This window comes from Thermobia domestica, chromosome 7 (assembly GCF_964235325.1).
Source record: "Thermobia domestica chromosome 7, izTheDome1.hap1.1, whole genome shotgun sequence".
In the NCBI taxonomy this organism is placed as follows: Eukaryota; Metazoa; Arthropoda; class Insecta; order Zygentoma; family Lepismatidae; genus Thermobia; species Thermobia domestica.
This window is the reverse complement of record NC_137460.1, coordinates 153,507,846-153,523,473: the sequence shown is the minus strand read 5'-3', so window position 1 is coordinate 153,523,473 and position 15,628 is coordinate 153,507,846. Positions and strand designations below refer to the sequence as shown.

Below are 15,628 nucleotides of genomic sequence, written 5' to 3'. Positions count from 1 at the left end.
CCTCTACATCACTGATTTTGTTTAGAATTGTATTGGATAAAGTGAATTACAGTATATTCTGTAGCCAAACTGTCACATACATAAATCTCAATATACCTGTTAGGAAGTAGTAGATTAAATTTCCTTAACTCTTAGTAACAAATGTCAAAGCAGCAGTGGATATAACTGTTAACTACCAACAAGAATTACTTGAATATTTCCAACAATTTACGCTTACTCTCATCATCAGTTAAATCCTGCTGCCATTATTGCCCTATTAATTCATTCCTTATTAAGCTCATTCAGTGGCTATATACAAGGCCACTCGAAGTAATTACACGTTAAAAATGACCAGGGTTGGCTGGTTTAAACCAACTGGTTTAAACCAAAAAACAAAAAATGTTCACAAAAGTGTAAGTGTTTGTAAAATCTTGATGATCACACATTTGTGGGTTATCACGTTTCACTTCCGTATATTATTCGCATTATATTCAGACCTAAATTCCCCATTCATTACTCAAAAAGATTATACTACAAAAGCAACTTTTTTTAAAAAAGTTTATAAATGTTTATTTTGTGATTTTTTGTAGTTATTATTGTTATGTAATTGCAATCGAAGAAAAAATCTAAATATTGTTTCGTTTCAATGTTTACTGTTGATAAAATTCATCGAAATACCGTACTTGGGGGGGGGGGGGGTCATACAAACCCCACGAGAGGCATTTAGTGAAATAAGTATCTTTGGTATCTATATTTATGTATAAATGGGTCTGAGCCAAAGTGGACTCAAATAATTCCTATCTTTATTCACTTTTCTTATTGATATGCAGATTAAGTCGGTGTATTTCTTTAATTTGGACCAATAAAAGTCGTTGTTAACTAACTTAAACTAAATTAGTTCTTCTGTACTCCGTAGTACTTTGAAATTGTTCATATGTAATTCTGTGTAATAGTTTCACTTGTGCAAATGTTTATCTTTTTGTCCTTCTGAAATGACTCTTGACAGTTATATTAAAAAGCATGTAAAGATCAGTACAACCTATTTTTATCAGGATTCCTTCGTGAGTTAGTCGGCAGACGTATCGCATTTGTGACCAATTAGTCCTGGTTCCGAGTTCAAATGGAGGACAATTTCTCTCGGATGTAACTCGAGAAGCGGTTTTTATTCCGCTTTAAGCTTATGTGACCCCTTCCAGCATAACCGAGTTGTTGCATAATAACATTAAGGCGAAACAAACTTATTTCTGTCCATATATGATATGAATATATAGAGCAAATTATTTAAAGCATAAAAACCTGGTTTAAACCAAAAAAACCTGGTTTAAACCACAAAAAAACGTTTTTTTTTTTTTGTTTTTTTAATAAAAACCATGGTTTTTGCCAACCCTGAAAATGACTTTGATGAAGCTAGTTTATCACGCTTGTCAACATGCGTTCCGATTCAAAATTTAAAAACTGCAAAAAGTAATGAATGCATTATATTTCACCTTGTAATATATACCGAACTATTTACGAGCTTAAACCTTCCGTTGTAGATTAACATTTCACATCATAGATAAACCGATGGTCAATGTCTCTTATTGTTCTATAGGGTTTCCGATACTTACACATAGCGTAGTTTTAAAGTCTAATAATAATAAAACTCCATCTCCAGAGCACGAAATCTTGAAGGGCTTAAGCTAACCTGCTGGCGATTTTAAGTGACTATGTTTGTGATTTCGTATTTGTTGAACCACCCGACCGATCTCGATCAAATTTTCAACATAGATGAGGTTCGGGATCATTTCACTTTGACGGTGCAACTTAGGAGAGAGGAAGGGTAGATATTTAAAAATGATCCATATTGTGTCGAATCCAGTTTTTTGGGTCGCTGAGATGAACAGTGAAACTTCCGATGCCGGTTAAATCCAAATTGAGACCCGCAACTTCGGGAAGGGGGAGGTTTGTAAAAATGATCGAAAATGAGTATTAATATCGAATCCAAAGGTTTCGGGGTCGCTGAGACGAACAGTGACATTTCCAATGCAGTTTAAATCCAAATTTAGCCCTTTATGTCCAAAATGAAACGTATTCTTCTCGTGCGAAGAACAGGTATTCTGTTAGTTATATCGTAAAGAATTTAACTAACTTTCTTTCGGATACTTCTGTCTAGTATCCATCGTATGGGATAAAACTGAGTTAAAAACACTGTAGAAGTTAGCCAAACTAAGAGCTATTTCGTAGAAGAAAACTCGTTAAATGGCACTTATTAAATTCTTTACTCGTCCCGAGACACGTAGGTATGACAGATCGAAAGAGCCCTTAAGGGAGTCTGGAGAAGACAAGAAAGCCAGACGGGTAAGACAAAAAAAAAAAAAAAAAAAAAAAAAAAAGTAAACATACAATATAAGATGTTGTTTTACACAATGCTTCATTTTCAACCGAAAGATATATTTTCAGGGTATATTATATTAGGACAAAAAATTCAAAAGTCATACTTATAAAGAGAATGAGGAACATTGTTACGAATTTCATCTACAAAAATTTAAAAAATCACTATTATAGCTTAATAACTTTATTTCTCCTTATGTATTTTACTTAATTTTATTACAAATTAAAGATTACCATAATAACTGTATTACTCCGAACTACTTTTCAGTACAAGTTTTATGGTATGCAGATCACAACAAAAGGCACCAATACAATACCGTATCGCTACACTGAAATTCGCAGTGCTTCCAAAGGTGACTTCTGTGCGCTGAAGTGAACATTACAAAACCATCAAGAAACAGCTATTATTATCGAGAAAAAATATTATTATTCAGATATTATTATTATTTGTTTGTTTGTTTGTTTGTGTGTTCGTTTAACGTCCCACAGTATGCACTGTGGCTAGGGAGATGTTATGATGAGAATGAATGAAGGAAGTGGGAGGAAACGGATCAACATAGGTACGTAATTGTGAGGTTGTCGAATTGGAGTATGATGCCCTCACTATAACTGGTGGTTTGTGATCACTACTTCGCATTTGATACATCAATTTATATAATCTCATTATTTCACTGACGGTGCTGCAACTAAGCATGTGACAAACTTAATAATATAAAGTGTGATTTAAGACTATTTTGGCCCAGATGATGGATACTGGAGGTACTTATCTGAAATATCGACCTTGGAAGCAATATGATCTACATAGAAATATTTAAAACGTAAAAATTCTTTATTGTGGAGTGTGTGTGGTTAGCTCATTGCTAATCCCATAATCGTTATTTCTGTTTTTCTAGAACGGTGTTCGCTACTTTATTCAAGTAGTTACCCAAACCCCAATTGCATTATGATGCTAGGCCAACTCGCAAATACATCCTCCCTCTCAAGAGATCGAATTCGAGGTCTCACGCATCAAAGGTACGCATGCTTATCACTGAACCATGCGAGATGCATTACTATTATAATTATTATTAAGCTTATAATTTGACCATTTGGCGTCTATTTTTCTCCAGGTTTTGCATTTTGGTTATGATTTAGCGGGATTTTAAAACCTCTTAGTAATTTTTACATTACTACTTTGGTACCCCTATTCAGTGGTAGTGTCTCAGTTTGATAGAGCGTTTGCTTGAAATTCGAATGACCATGGATTGAAAGTCAGCGGCCAGCTATTTTTTCAAAAATAAGATCTCAACTCCACCGGGTAAGTAAAGTTGATTTCTTCTATACATGGTCAGTTCGGTAAGTTTTTTGAATTTCCCGTGCTGGATTTTACAACAGTATCTCTCTCCCCCCCCCCCCCCCCGTCGCTCTTTTGACCGCATTTGCGGGGTTGAACAGCAATCTTCTAATCACTGACTGAAAGGACAGCGTTTGGAACTGTGGCAACTAAGTAGTCCACTGGAGTTGACGATCAGTTGTCAAATGCTGGAAATGTGGGTTCTGGTTGGCCATTTAGTTATCGGGGGTGTTTTCCACAAGTTCCCGCGGACGATCACTTATTTATGGCACTAGCCCCACACGTAGAAAGCGGCATCCTTTATATATAAACAGCACATGTATAGGGTGAATCAACTATACCAGGACTCCAGTCAATACCTTCAAATGAGTTCCTTGCAAACTTCTTTTCGAATTCCTGACCTCCTTCCATTCGACCTGAACGAGCTGTTTAAGTCATAAGTACATGAATAAATATCGATAAAAATGAGTAAAAATTTATTCAGACAGAAAATTAGGTACGATCAACCTCTATTTGAAAATTATCCATTAAAAGAGGGTAATTTACATTAAAATTCTACTTTTCAGTTATTATTAAACAGTTACGAAAGAAGAAATGACTGATTTAATTTTTAAAAAATCATTCTTCCACCTCTACTGCCACGTAATCATATACGAAAGAAATGTCCAAAATAGGGTAGAAATTGATAGAAATTGAAGGTATGAGAAAACAATTAGTAGTAAGCTTAATAGTCACACACATGTTTCTTAATATTGGAAGTAAAATTTTATGTAAAATCCTAAAAGAGAATCAGTTGACTAAATTTGAAGCGTACGCTTCTTAAAGTGCAAAAATCAATACTTTGTCAGCAAACACAATAAGAAAGACTCAGTGAACAAACTACACACAAAAAAATGAAACTGTATTGGTGTTATTTGACTATATCAAATATTTGAGGTGCCAATAATAAATATTTTTGAATGCTTAGTCATAAGAATGCGTGATAGTACTAAAAAAAAGAAAGAAAATGAAACTAGGACTTTTGCTTTGTAGTTGAGCTGAGAAATCGTAATGAATTAGGCAATATAAAAGTGTTACTATGAAGGGCCATTCCATGACAAATCACCAAATTTTAAAACATGACCATGCTTCAATCTCAGATTCTCTTCAGAATTTTTTCATGCATAAATACCAATGAAATGCTATACTAAATGTTATGCTAAATTAATGTTTTCCCAATTTTTTGAACGAGAAATGGGCCGGGGAGAAATTTTTGAAAAATGTGAATTTTTCGCCAATTTCACTTTCCTGCACATAGCATCTTGGAACTAAAATTACCTTTTTAACCATATCATGTATGTGCTAAGATGATTCTATTAAAAAAAAAAAAAAATCATAGTTGTAACTTACGAGCAATGGCAGAATTTGTAACAAAACCTAAAACTGTATATTTCCGTGCATGTAAAATACAAAAAACTAATAATTACAAAAACATCCTTTTTATTTTTTAACCATACCATGTACATGTTAAGATGAATGTGCAAAAAAAAAAAAAAAAAAAAAAAAAGTTTCATAGTTGTAACTTTTGAGCAATGGCACAATTTGTAAAGAACCCTAAAATTTGCTTTGTATATCCATTAGTGATTGACATTGTAATATTTTGCAAAGTTTCTTAGTATCTTCTGAAAGAGCGAAAATTAAGCTTTCATTTGACTCCTGGATGAGCCCAAAAACTTGAAAAATAAGGAAGTTATGGTAATTTAGTTCCCTGATGCTGAGTGCCGGAAAGTGAAATTGGCGCCAAATTCACATTTTCAAAAATTTCTCCCTGGTCCATTTCTCATCCAAAAAATCGGAAAAAATAATTTAGCATAATTTCATTGGTATTTATGTATGGAAAAATTTTGAAGGGAATCTAAGACATTGAAGCGCATTGCTCTGGGAGAGTTGACATGGAATGACCCTAAAATATGTACAGTATATACTAGTGTAGCCAGTGTTTCTCAAACTTTTTTTTTTTTTAAGTGGACATTTTTATTAGTTAGAATGTCTACGGACCATGGATATCGGATGGGTGTGTAAAGTGAAGCAACTCCAGAAAGTTGATCTTAAGATAAATGAAATTTAAAGTAGTGGTCTCCGTATGATCGCAGTTACCGCGAGACACAAAGTCAAGTTCCTTCGCAATCAGTGGCGATATGAGATGCTATTCTATACACGCCAGTGCGGAAGAATATGAGCTGTCTTTGTAGCTAAATTACTCAATTTTCAGAATTTCTTATATACAGGGTGCAACATTTATCTTGATACACCTTTGAAACGTTTAAACTAATAGAAAAAATGCTGTAAATTTATACCTCTGATACCACCTGATTAACAATGTTATCAATTCAACATAAAGGTTTTTTATAAATAGCACTACGTCAGATTATTTCATATTTCAGACCTACATGTTAAACAAAAATTTACATTGTCAGATTTGTTGCAAACTAATGATGCTACAGTGTTTTTTTTTTTTTTTTTTTAAAAAAAAAAAGTGTGTGGACTCAATAGCAGTGTGAATGCACTTGAAATGGACAGGACAATGCATATCCAAAGTACTTTAGTGTCTAATACTATGATCATGATACGATGGATTTTGTATTAATAGAAACAAAGATAACAAGGGATTGAAACTTCGATTTTTCAAAAACCTTTATTTCGAAATACTGCTTAGGTAATAGATAACAATTACAGAGATGACTGTCAATAGATATGAAAGTCATAATGCCATTGATATCTCAAACCGTTCTGGAAATGATAAATACTGGTAAAGTTTGGAACATTGTTTATGTAATTTCGAGAACTTGTTGTAATTACATTTATCAAAACGTATTGTAATACTATAGAAGCAAAGTAAATCAAAAAGTGTTTTGAAGTTTCCACAAGTACGTCATGTAACATAATATATCAACTTTTATTTTTTTTTTCATATCTCCGGAAATATCAAATATCAAATTGCTGTAAACAGCATTATAATTCTTATTCTATTGAAAGCCGTCTATGTAATTGGATGTGATATTTTAATTTTCTTAAACACTTCTTCGAAATGAAGTCCTTTGAAAAATAAAGTTTCCAATTCCTTGTAACTTTGTTTTTGTTTATCTTTACCGTAGTATTCGACACTAAGGTACTTTGTATTTACTTTATCCCGTCCGTGTCTCTTCCGTAATTACTGTTGTAGAGCCCTTCAAAATTTTGTTGATTTTCAATGTTTGTGATATTGTAGCGTCCTTAGTTTGCAACATTGCATGATAAGTGTGGAATTGTAAGTTTTTGTTTTACATGTAAATTTTAAGTGAGTAATAACCTGACGTAGTGCCGTGAAATAATACAACTTTGTTAGGTTGACAACACTATTAGAGTAAGGCCGCGCTAAGAAGAGCTCTGACAACTCTCACGTGCGATCAAGCGCGGTTGCCACGTTTATCTTCTGTAACAATACAATATAACAAGGAGCACATTTTGTGGGAAAAGAATCACCTATGTATTACAACAAAAATATTATTTAACATTATGTTTGACGAAAGTATTAGTCAAAAGAAACAAACAAATTAGTTTGCGTTAAGATAGTTTACAAAATCGTAAAGAAAACAACCGTTACTTCTAAACACATAAGCCTTATGCAGAATCATTTTGACGTATGATTAGCGTCATACTAAATGTCTGACTACTGCATGGAAACATATGTTAGTCGAACTCTTTAGTATGATATCGAGCTTCTTCGTGGCTAAGAGGTTAGCGTACGCCTTTGGCATGGGAGACCCGGTTCGATTCCCGGCGGGAGCTCATGTGGTATGGATTCCACGTTAATCAGTAGGTTCACGTCTCATATGGCCTCGCTGCTGAAAGAGACATTAAACTCAAAGTCAACTCAACTCTTTAGTATGACACTAAACACGCGCCAGAACGACTCTCCGTAAGACCCATATCTTTTTTTTTTTTTTTTAAATTGAAAACTACTTACGTTAGAGAATGGCTTTCAATTGTAGACAATTTAATTCCATTTACTGTAGAAATCCTACGCTTTTTTCCTAGGATGGATAAAGTTTCCGTCGGTTCAGCGAGGTCTTTCGGCACTTCTCTTTTGTGATTCTTTTCACAGTTGTAGGGCTAATGTATAAAGCTGAATCTACTCTTTCAATCACTTTGTTCATTGGCAATAAGGGACCGTCGTTACGTTCTTTTTCCAAATATTCCCTAAGATTAAACACAAATTCCCGTGCCTGAGTTGTCAAGGACACCTCCTTTCCGCACTTCAGGCATTGTGTTCATAAACACAAACACACACACATACACATACTAAATTTATTAGGTCTATGTGAATAATACGATTACAAACTACGTTCCACTGATGAATGAAAATAACAACGATTACACCACAATATTCACACCAATGCACTGAGATGATAGCACAAAAAATCAAAACAACCTGTCAAAACAAAAACTTGCACAGTAATGAGTAGGTATAAATGCGACAACACTGTTCTGTTACCATGGAAACAACCTAGTGTTTCCAAATGTATTTTTGTGGGTCTAAACCTATCCTCCCCTTCACATATGGGTGAAAGAATGTCTTCTACGAAAAGACAAACATAGCTGGATCATGTTCGTTACTTTCTAACTACTCAATTTCTCAATCAATCCTTATGAAAAGCTCATTATAACGGTCTCTGTAATATATAGACTATGCACATTTTTTCGATGTCAACAAATTTCCTACAAAGACCATTAGAAATTCTTCTAATTTCAGCCTGACATTCCAAATCACGGTTCATTGCCCTTGAACTTTAGAAGAGTCGTACAGACTCGCTACCCTCTTCGCTTTCAATTCCACGAAAACCTACTCCCTGCGGCGACAGGGAGGTGGACCGGTTGTTGTTCCATGTAAGCCCACTTCTATTTTCGTAGCAAACTTGTCAAAAGAACAGAGTTGTGCCAATAAGTGGAAAAACAAAACAAAAAAATCATTATTGTGGCACTAACGTTAGGCCTAGTGGAACTACGTTCTGCTGGAATGTTGAGGAGTAAAGTGAAGTACGATTATTTTTTAAATATCTAGTTTGTAAATATTTCAACTTATAATCTGATTCAATCAGTGATAAAGTAATTCGATTCCTTTATCGTTCTGTCAAGTGGTCGCTTTGATTCTTCTTGCTATGACAGTTCGCAACACTGTCATCATCTTGCACGATGTTAGATCTGTCAGAGCTCAGGTTACGGTGGCCTTAGTCTAATTTCGTAGTATTGAATAGAGCTGTGCGATATGTAGATATCGATATCGATTTCCGATATCGTCAATAACGATATTTAATATTGATATCAATGTTATCGATATTGTCGATATTCGATACTGGTGTTTGACACTGCCTCGAAAAAACCGCGGCGGGTTTTGCTTTATATGTATAACGCTTTTTGGCTCGCGATAGCAGCTGCATTTGCATTTCTTAACCGAATGAAACCAAACTGCACGATACGTGAGGCAAAAAAAAAAAAAGTCCCGTTTCATGAGTTAAATTAATGTAAGGCTTGGGGACTATGCCCTCCAACATTCCATGTTAATATTTAATTTTCTTTGTTAACTTCATTTCTTAACAGAATTAAACCAAATTTACACAGGATTATATGGGTTAAAAATTTGGTTCCTTTTGAAGATAGTCCAAATCAGCGGTGGGGTAGGGATGTTTCTACGTCTACTTAATCCACCTAAATATTTTATATTGAACTTACATTATCGGCTGCACTTCTTCACCGAATCAAACCAAACTTGTGCAAAAATTGTATTGGGCAGAAATGATGTTCCTTTCAAAGATAAAGCCAAAACCAGTGCAGAGCCGGGGAGCTATGCTCTCCAAAATATTTTTCATCATTAACATGGCTGCATTCCTTAACCGAGTCAACTTGATATGCTCAGTACAATTAATGTTTGTGCTGTATTGCCATTGCGAGTGAAGAATCAAATACCAGTGCTAATATTTGCTTAAATCTAAACAGACAAGGTAACAAGAATTTACTCGTTTTCTGTGCAAAGCAGTAATTTTCCGTTTATTTGTATGTGGTTACTAGATGTAAGTTGAGCCACATAACTCAGCCCACTAAAACAAACAAAAGCCTCTATTCTGTCATTTCACTACCCAGACCTACATATTCTGTTTAGGTAGTATCAACACTTCTCTATTTCTTTGGATTTACTTAAGTATTAGAATATGCATTATTAGGTGCACTATTATTAGGAATGACTTAGAACCTTTCTAAATTGATTTCATAAGCAAAACTGAATAATGGTATAAGACGTAAGCTTTAGCCTAAATTTAATGAAAACATCAACACTTTTAGATATGAGTTTGCACAAAACCAATAACAAGAAACCTCACCAGTTCATATGGGAGATGTCACGTCTTTGCGTAAAGCTCTTTAATACAAAAGATTATCAATTTAATAATAACATGAAAGATCTCGATTGATTTTTTTTTTTTTTTTTTTTTAATTGAACATGAAAATAGAAACTACAAAAGAATAAGTCCAAGTGTTAAATTTGTAAAGCCAACGGATTAACTTAGAACAACACAAACACACACATCACACATACAGATAAAAATTAACAATAACTGTCTTGTTTAGAAATATGCCTATTAGCACTGGGTTTTCAACTAGAAATGTATGATGCATTGAAGCTCATGACACTGCTATTTAGGAACGAGCTTTTTTATTCATGGAAAGAAAATCAATTGTTTCGCATGTTCTGCACTAAGTGGAGTATGAGCATCAGTTACGATATTGCATCCTAGACAAAAGCAAATTTTTCACTGGATGCCACAAGTGACAAGTAGAGACCTACACAGCAACCTAATATAAGGTGTTGTGACGAAATTAGGTAGCACTGTGAATATCTTGGAAACGAATTATCCAAAATAGATGTTTGTCAAGAAGTATTGGAAACACCATAACCTAGCAATGGATCAACAATTGTTGATAATGGTATGTATGCGTTTCAAATGTAAATAACCCTCACCACTGGACTGATGTGATCCCAGTTTTTATTCTTGATATCTAACAAGCCCATTTGAAATAAGAAAAAATCGCTTATACCTATTTCTGAGAGATCATATATCTAAACCTGTAGCTGTAAGAATTTCTAAGAACAAAACTAAACAAACTGAAGCTTGCTCGTTCTTTGGTATAACGGTGAAATTTACTGTTATGTCTGGGTATAACTAACGTTTTAGCGAACTCGAAATATATATTAACAAGCGGTTCTAGTGAACCGGTGCGAACCGGTTGAATAGGATTACTGTCTAGATAGTACTGAAAGATATGCATCGATTTCCTGTTGCAGTAAGGCATCAAATGATTGGCACAAAAGAGAAGCGGGGATTTCCCGATTTTGTTTTTGTTGATCGGGTACGTCATTCCTCCATCTCTGAAATGAAATTTTTTTTTTAGTTTTACGTCCCACGGTTATGCCGGTTAGGCTAAAGGAGACGGTGATAATGAGAAATGAATGAAAATGGTGGAATGAAGAAAGTGAGAGGAAACGGGAGAACCCCAAGGAAACGCACGCAACGCTTTTGTCCACCACAAAGTTCATTTGGCGGGAGTAGGGTTTGAACCCGGGACTTCATGCACCAGAGGTGAACGCTCTACCACTGAGCCACCGCGGCCCCTATCGTCCATATCTGGATCAAGTATTGTTTGTGCGTGAGCTTAAAATACAACACACGCACGTGTTATTTATAGAAAGAACTTCTCTCTCTCTCTCTCTCTCTGAAACTCATACCGCCACATGTGCACATTCACAAATGCACATACATGTTATAAACACCTACACACAAATAAAGCACGCATATTCTGTTACCCTGTTTCACTCTCATTATTTCCGCAATGATGACCAATATGATAGCTGAGAAAGAAATTAAATGACTATTTTTATTAACTTTTTTGAGGAAAGAGTAGTGGATTAGAAGGAACACAAGTCTGTTTTCTGTTACTAACAAGTATTCTGATATATCCCCCATTGAAACGTTTTGAGACCAGATTGTCTATATCAACATGAATATTCAAGACCAATCAATATGTTGAATATCCATATTGGATGTTGTCGATATCGCACAGCCCTAGTATTGAAGAACTATGTCAAATAATGTTCCCTGTTGATATTTGCGTGGTACAAACTTTCACCTTTTGTATCTGTTGCTCTATCATATGTGCAACACGTGCATTTGCATGGGGTGGCAAAATCTGTCATAACTATATTATTTAAAATAAATATTTCTTGCTGGAAACACTTCATGATGATGGTAATTAAATTTAATAAACAGGCCTTCTATATAAATACTACGTTCATAAATCATGTTTAGGCCGCATTAATTTAAGGTCACATGGTCAGTGCAAAAGTAAATGATCAAAGAAATCTCAGCATGAATTTGCTTGATTGTAGTCAAATGCAAGAAGTCAGTTCTCGAACAGTAGCAAACACATGCCCCATGTGGTTAGCTATTACAGTTTTGATATGAAAACTAGTCTGTCTTTGTCACAAACAAGTTCCTTGTCCTTGTCATTGTTTTCCTCATTTACACCAGCCAAATGCCGAAGTGACACCTCACTTATAGATCCTAGGCTGCTTCCTTCCTTCCTCAATTCTTTCTTACTCCCCTTTCCCCGGATAGTGCTCTCGCCGAAGAACGTCATCCCTCCAACGTGACGGGCTAAATGGCCGTAGATGGCAAACGCCCAGAACTCTAAAACCTAAAAAATCCTAAATCCTAGCATACTTAAAATCTGGTGTTTAGGATTTGTTCTTTCTAGAGAAAGGGGGGCGGGGCGGCAAATAATGCCATTGCACGAGGCTGAAAATACAAGAACGTCATAATCCACACACCATATATATATATATATATATATATATTTCTTCCAACAAAAGGATTTGCCGCTTGAATATGTAAGTTCTAAAACTTGATATAAAATTCCCAACTATAGTGTGTTATACGCAATTAACTTGAATTTTATTTTTCTGTCTTTTGGACTAATGTTCAGCCGAAGAGAACCACAAGGTCAGGCCTCGGACCACAGTTCAAGAAGCCTGGTGTAGGCAATTTTGATAAATGCTTATGTCTTTACAACACTTTCTGTTTCATCATTAGTAATATTACATAAATCCTAATAAATATCTATTTCTTCCCACTTAATATTCCTACATATCAAACTTTCTCAGACAAATTGGCGTTGAAGATATAAATGTTATTTTCTAAAATAAAATTTAGTCTTTTTAAATTGTGTTCTTCCCTAAGTTTCTATTTGTTTATTATTATTATTATTTATAGGATGACATCAAAGCTGCTCCGGAGCAAATTAAGGAACTATACAAAAAGTATTGGAAACTTAAATACAAACTTCAAAAGGAAGGGAAGCTGGGAAAAAGTGGGTTGGAAGACCAGGAAAATTCCGATGTTGTGCGTAATGCGATGAATGAAATTAGAAATACAGTAAAATGTGTGGATTCAAGTGAAAATACCTTCACAAAAGAGAAAGACGATGCTTTAGAAAAACCAAGAAGAATCTTGGGTGATATTCAGAATAACAAGTGCAATGATGACAAGGGCAGTAAGAATGTTAGCCCATTGAAGGCGAAGCAAATGCAGTTGACAAATAATCATGAAAATGTTAATTTGCTTAATGAGCAAAGTAAGGCTGATTTGCGAAACAATGACGTTCCGTTACCGACAAAAAAGGTCATCAAACGATCTTCTTCGTTTCCTTTTTCCGAGAAACTTTTCCTGGGCTCAAAGTTTAGTATGAAAAGAAACCCTCGCAAATCGCTTCCATTTCCCCAGAGGAAGTCAGATGTTTCTTTGAATAAACCGGAAGATGACAGTAGTGTGCTTTCTGACAACACAAGCAGCAATACTTCCATTCTTCAATCATCTCCATGCCCAATAAATGGACAAGAATCCTCGACAGTGGTTCCTGTTATTGAGACAGATAGGGACGATCTTGTTTCTTCATATTTCACAGAGAATACTACGAAACCCAAAATAACTCAAACAACACCTATAGTAAGTCACCAAGCTTTAAGTATTATTCACAGTGCGGTTATGACAAGCAGTGATAATACGAAGATGACACCAAATAGAAAATTGGACAAAGGTTGGGTAGAAAGGTGTACTCGAGTAAATAGCTTAGATCGTACTACCAACAGTGTTGACGATATTAATAATAAGTCAACGGAAAATGATTCTTCTGAACATTTGTATGGTCAGTGTTCTGCCGAGCTCTCTAGTTCTGCCTCCCAAACACATAATCAATTGGATGAGAAAGATGCTGATTACAAGCCTAACAATGATCACTCAGAGGACAGTGACAGCGAGAATTCTGTTATAAGTGATTCTGATACTGAAAACAGCCCAGCTCTAGAGCGAATATTACCATTGACTCTGAAAAGAAAATCGAGTAGCTTCTCTGAATTGACAGGTTATAACTTAACAGGGAAAAGGTTAAGGCCAGAAGACACAAATGTTGAGAATAATACACCTGTTTCCTCTACGGTTTGCAAAGATACCTCTATGACAAAGAAGTCTTCAACAACAGCTTCTGATCTGATAGTAGAGACGCCACCAGAAGTTCTGAAGAAGAAAAAGTACACTCCAAAATTAACAAAGAAGGAAATTTTTGAAAAGTGAGTATTTTTTATTTATTTGTATTTCATTAAAATTCTTCACTAGTTGTTTCTTTTTACTTCATGAATTGTCGTCTAGTTAATAATGACTCAAGTGTCACTGGTTTGATTTCCAAATATGCCTGTTTTCTAATAGCTATTTAAAAAAAAAAAAAAATGTCAACTACTTTGTTCGATATGCTTACTACACTTTTTGTAGGCTATGTGCTTTAGTGTTAGGGTGGAATATTAAAATGTTCATTATTTATCTTTTATCTAATTGAGGTAGAATATACCTATGTAACCATAATTCTACAATGTAAAACTATTTAAATAAGGACGTTTCCGAATAAATTCAGACCACTTGCGCTGGTCCTATTTTATTTTCATTATTGTGAGTTGCTATTTTTTTAACATTATATAGGCGTTTGTTTATTATTTTATGTACTTAGTTTCAGAAATTGTGATGTGGTTTTTTTTCTATTATGGAAGCAGCTGCTTTTCTTATGAAAATTAAACTTCGAACAACAGCGTCCTCAAGCTAGAAAGGAGTAAGAAATACAATGTAGATTTTTCTTAATAATGTTTACAACTGAGAAATACGTTACGATCATGTTCCTTCAATACTAGAATTTCTTAAGTTTCCAGAAAATTTTACCTCATGGTGTAGTTCAAATTATTCGAGAAATAGACTTTTGGATGTCATAATCTTAATTACGTTTTGGATTTTTAAAGTTTTCTGAATCTGCTTGACTGTGGGGATATACCAAAATCACATTTGTTTCTTAAATTATCCTATCATTGAACCAAATTAGTGTTGTCAATCATCCTTCACTTGATCTTTCAACAACAAAAATCGTAAGGGTAGTATATATTCGTACACAATCGATAACACACATCTGATGTAAATGAACAAACCCCGTATAGTGCTAGATTTAGCTGAACTTAGTAGGCATATATGGCATGCAACTCTTCAACTCCCGAGTTATAGACCATGAAAGTCGAGGTTTGAACTTAGTAAAATTTTCGAGAAAAAAAATCTCGTAATTGGTATCTAAAACAAAAGTGCAAGGAACAGGAAAAAAAATCTCGTAATTGGTATCTAAAACAAAAGTGCAAGGAACAGCTTGCTATTAAAACATTAATTGGAAGCATAAGAAAGTAAATAATGAGGCGGTTGATTAGCTATGTTGTAGTGCAATATGTACTTGTAATAAATATTTGCTTTAAGAAGAAAAAAAAAACATTTTTTCCGCAAAAAAAGGAACTTAGTAGTT

The 15,628-nt window shown here is 34.6% G+C and overlaps 1 protein-coding gene across 1 annotated transcript in view; it reads left to right on the top strand.

Annotated features, from left to right (window-relative positions):
- RecQ4 (RecQ4 helicase) overlaps positions 1-15,628 on the top strand; it is an 86,859-nt gene that overhangs the window by 6,796 nt on the left and 64,435 nt on the right. Inside the window, exon 2 of the mRNA XM_081765450.1 lies at positions 13,021-14,372. Coding sequence (XP_081621576.1) covers positions 13,021-14,372 — 1,352 coding nt within the window. The remainder of the gene's footprint in view (positions 1-13,020; positions 14,373-15,628) is intronic.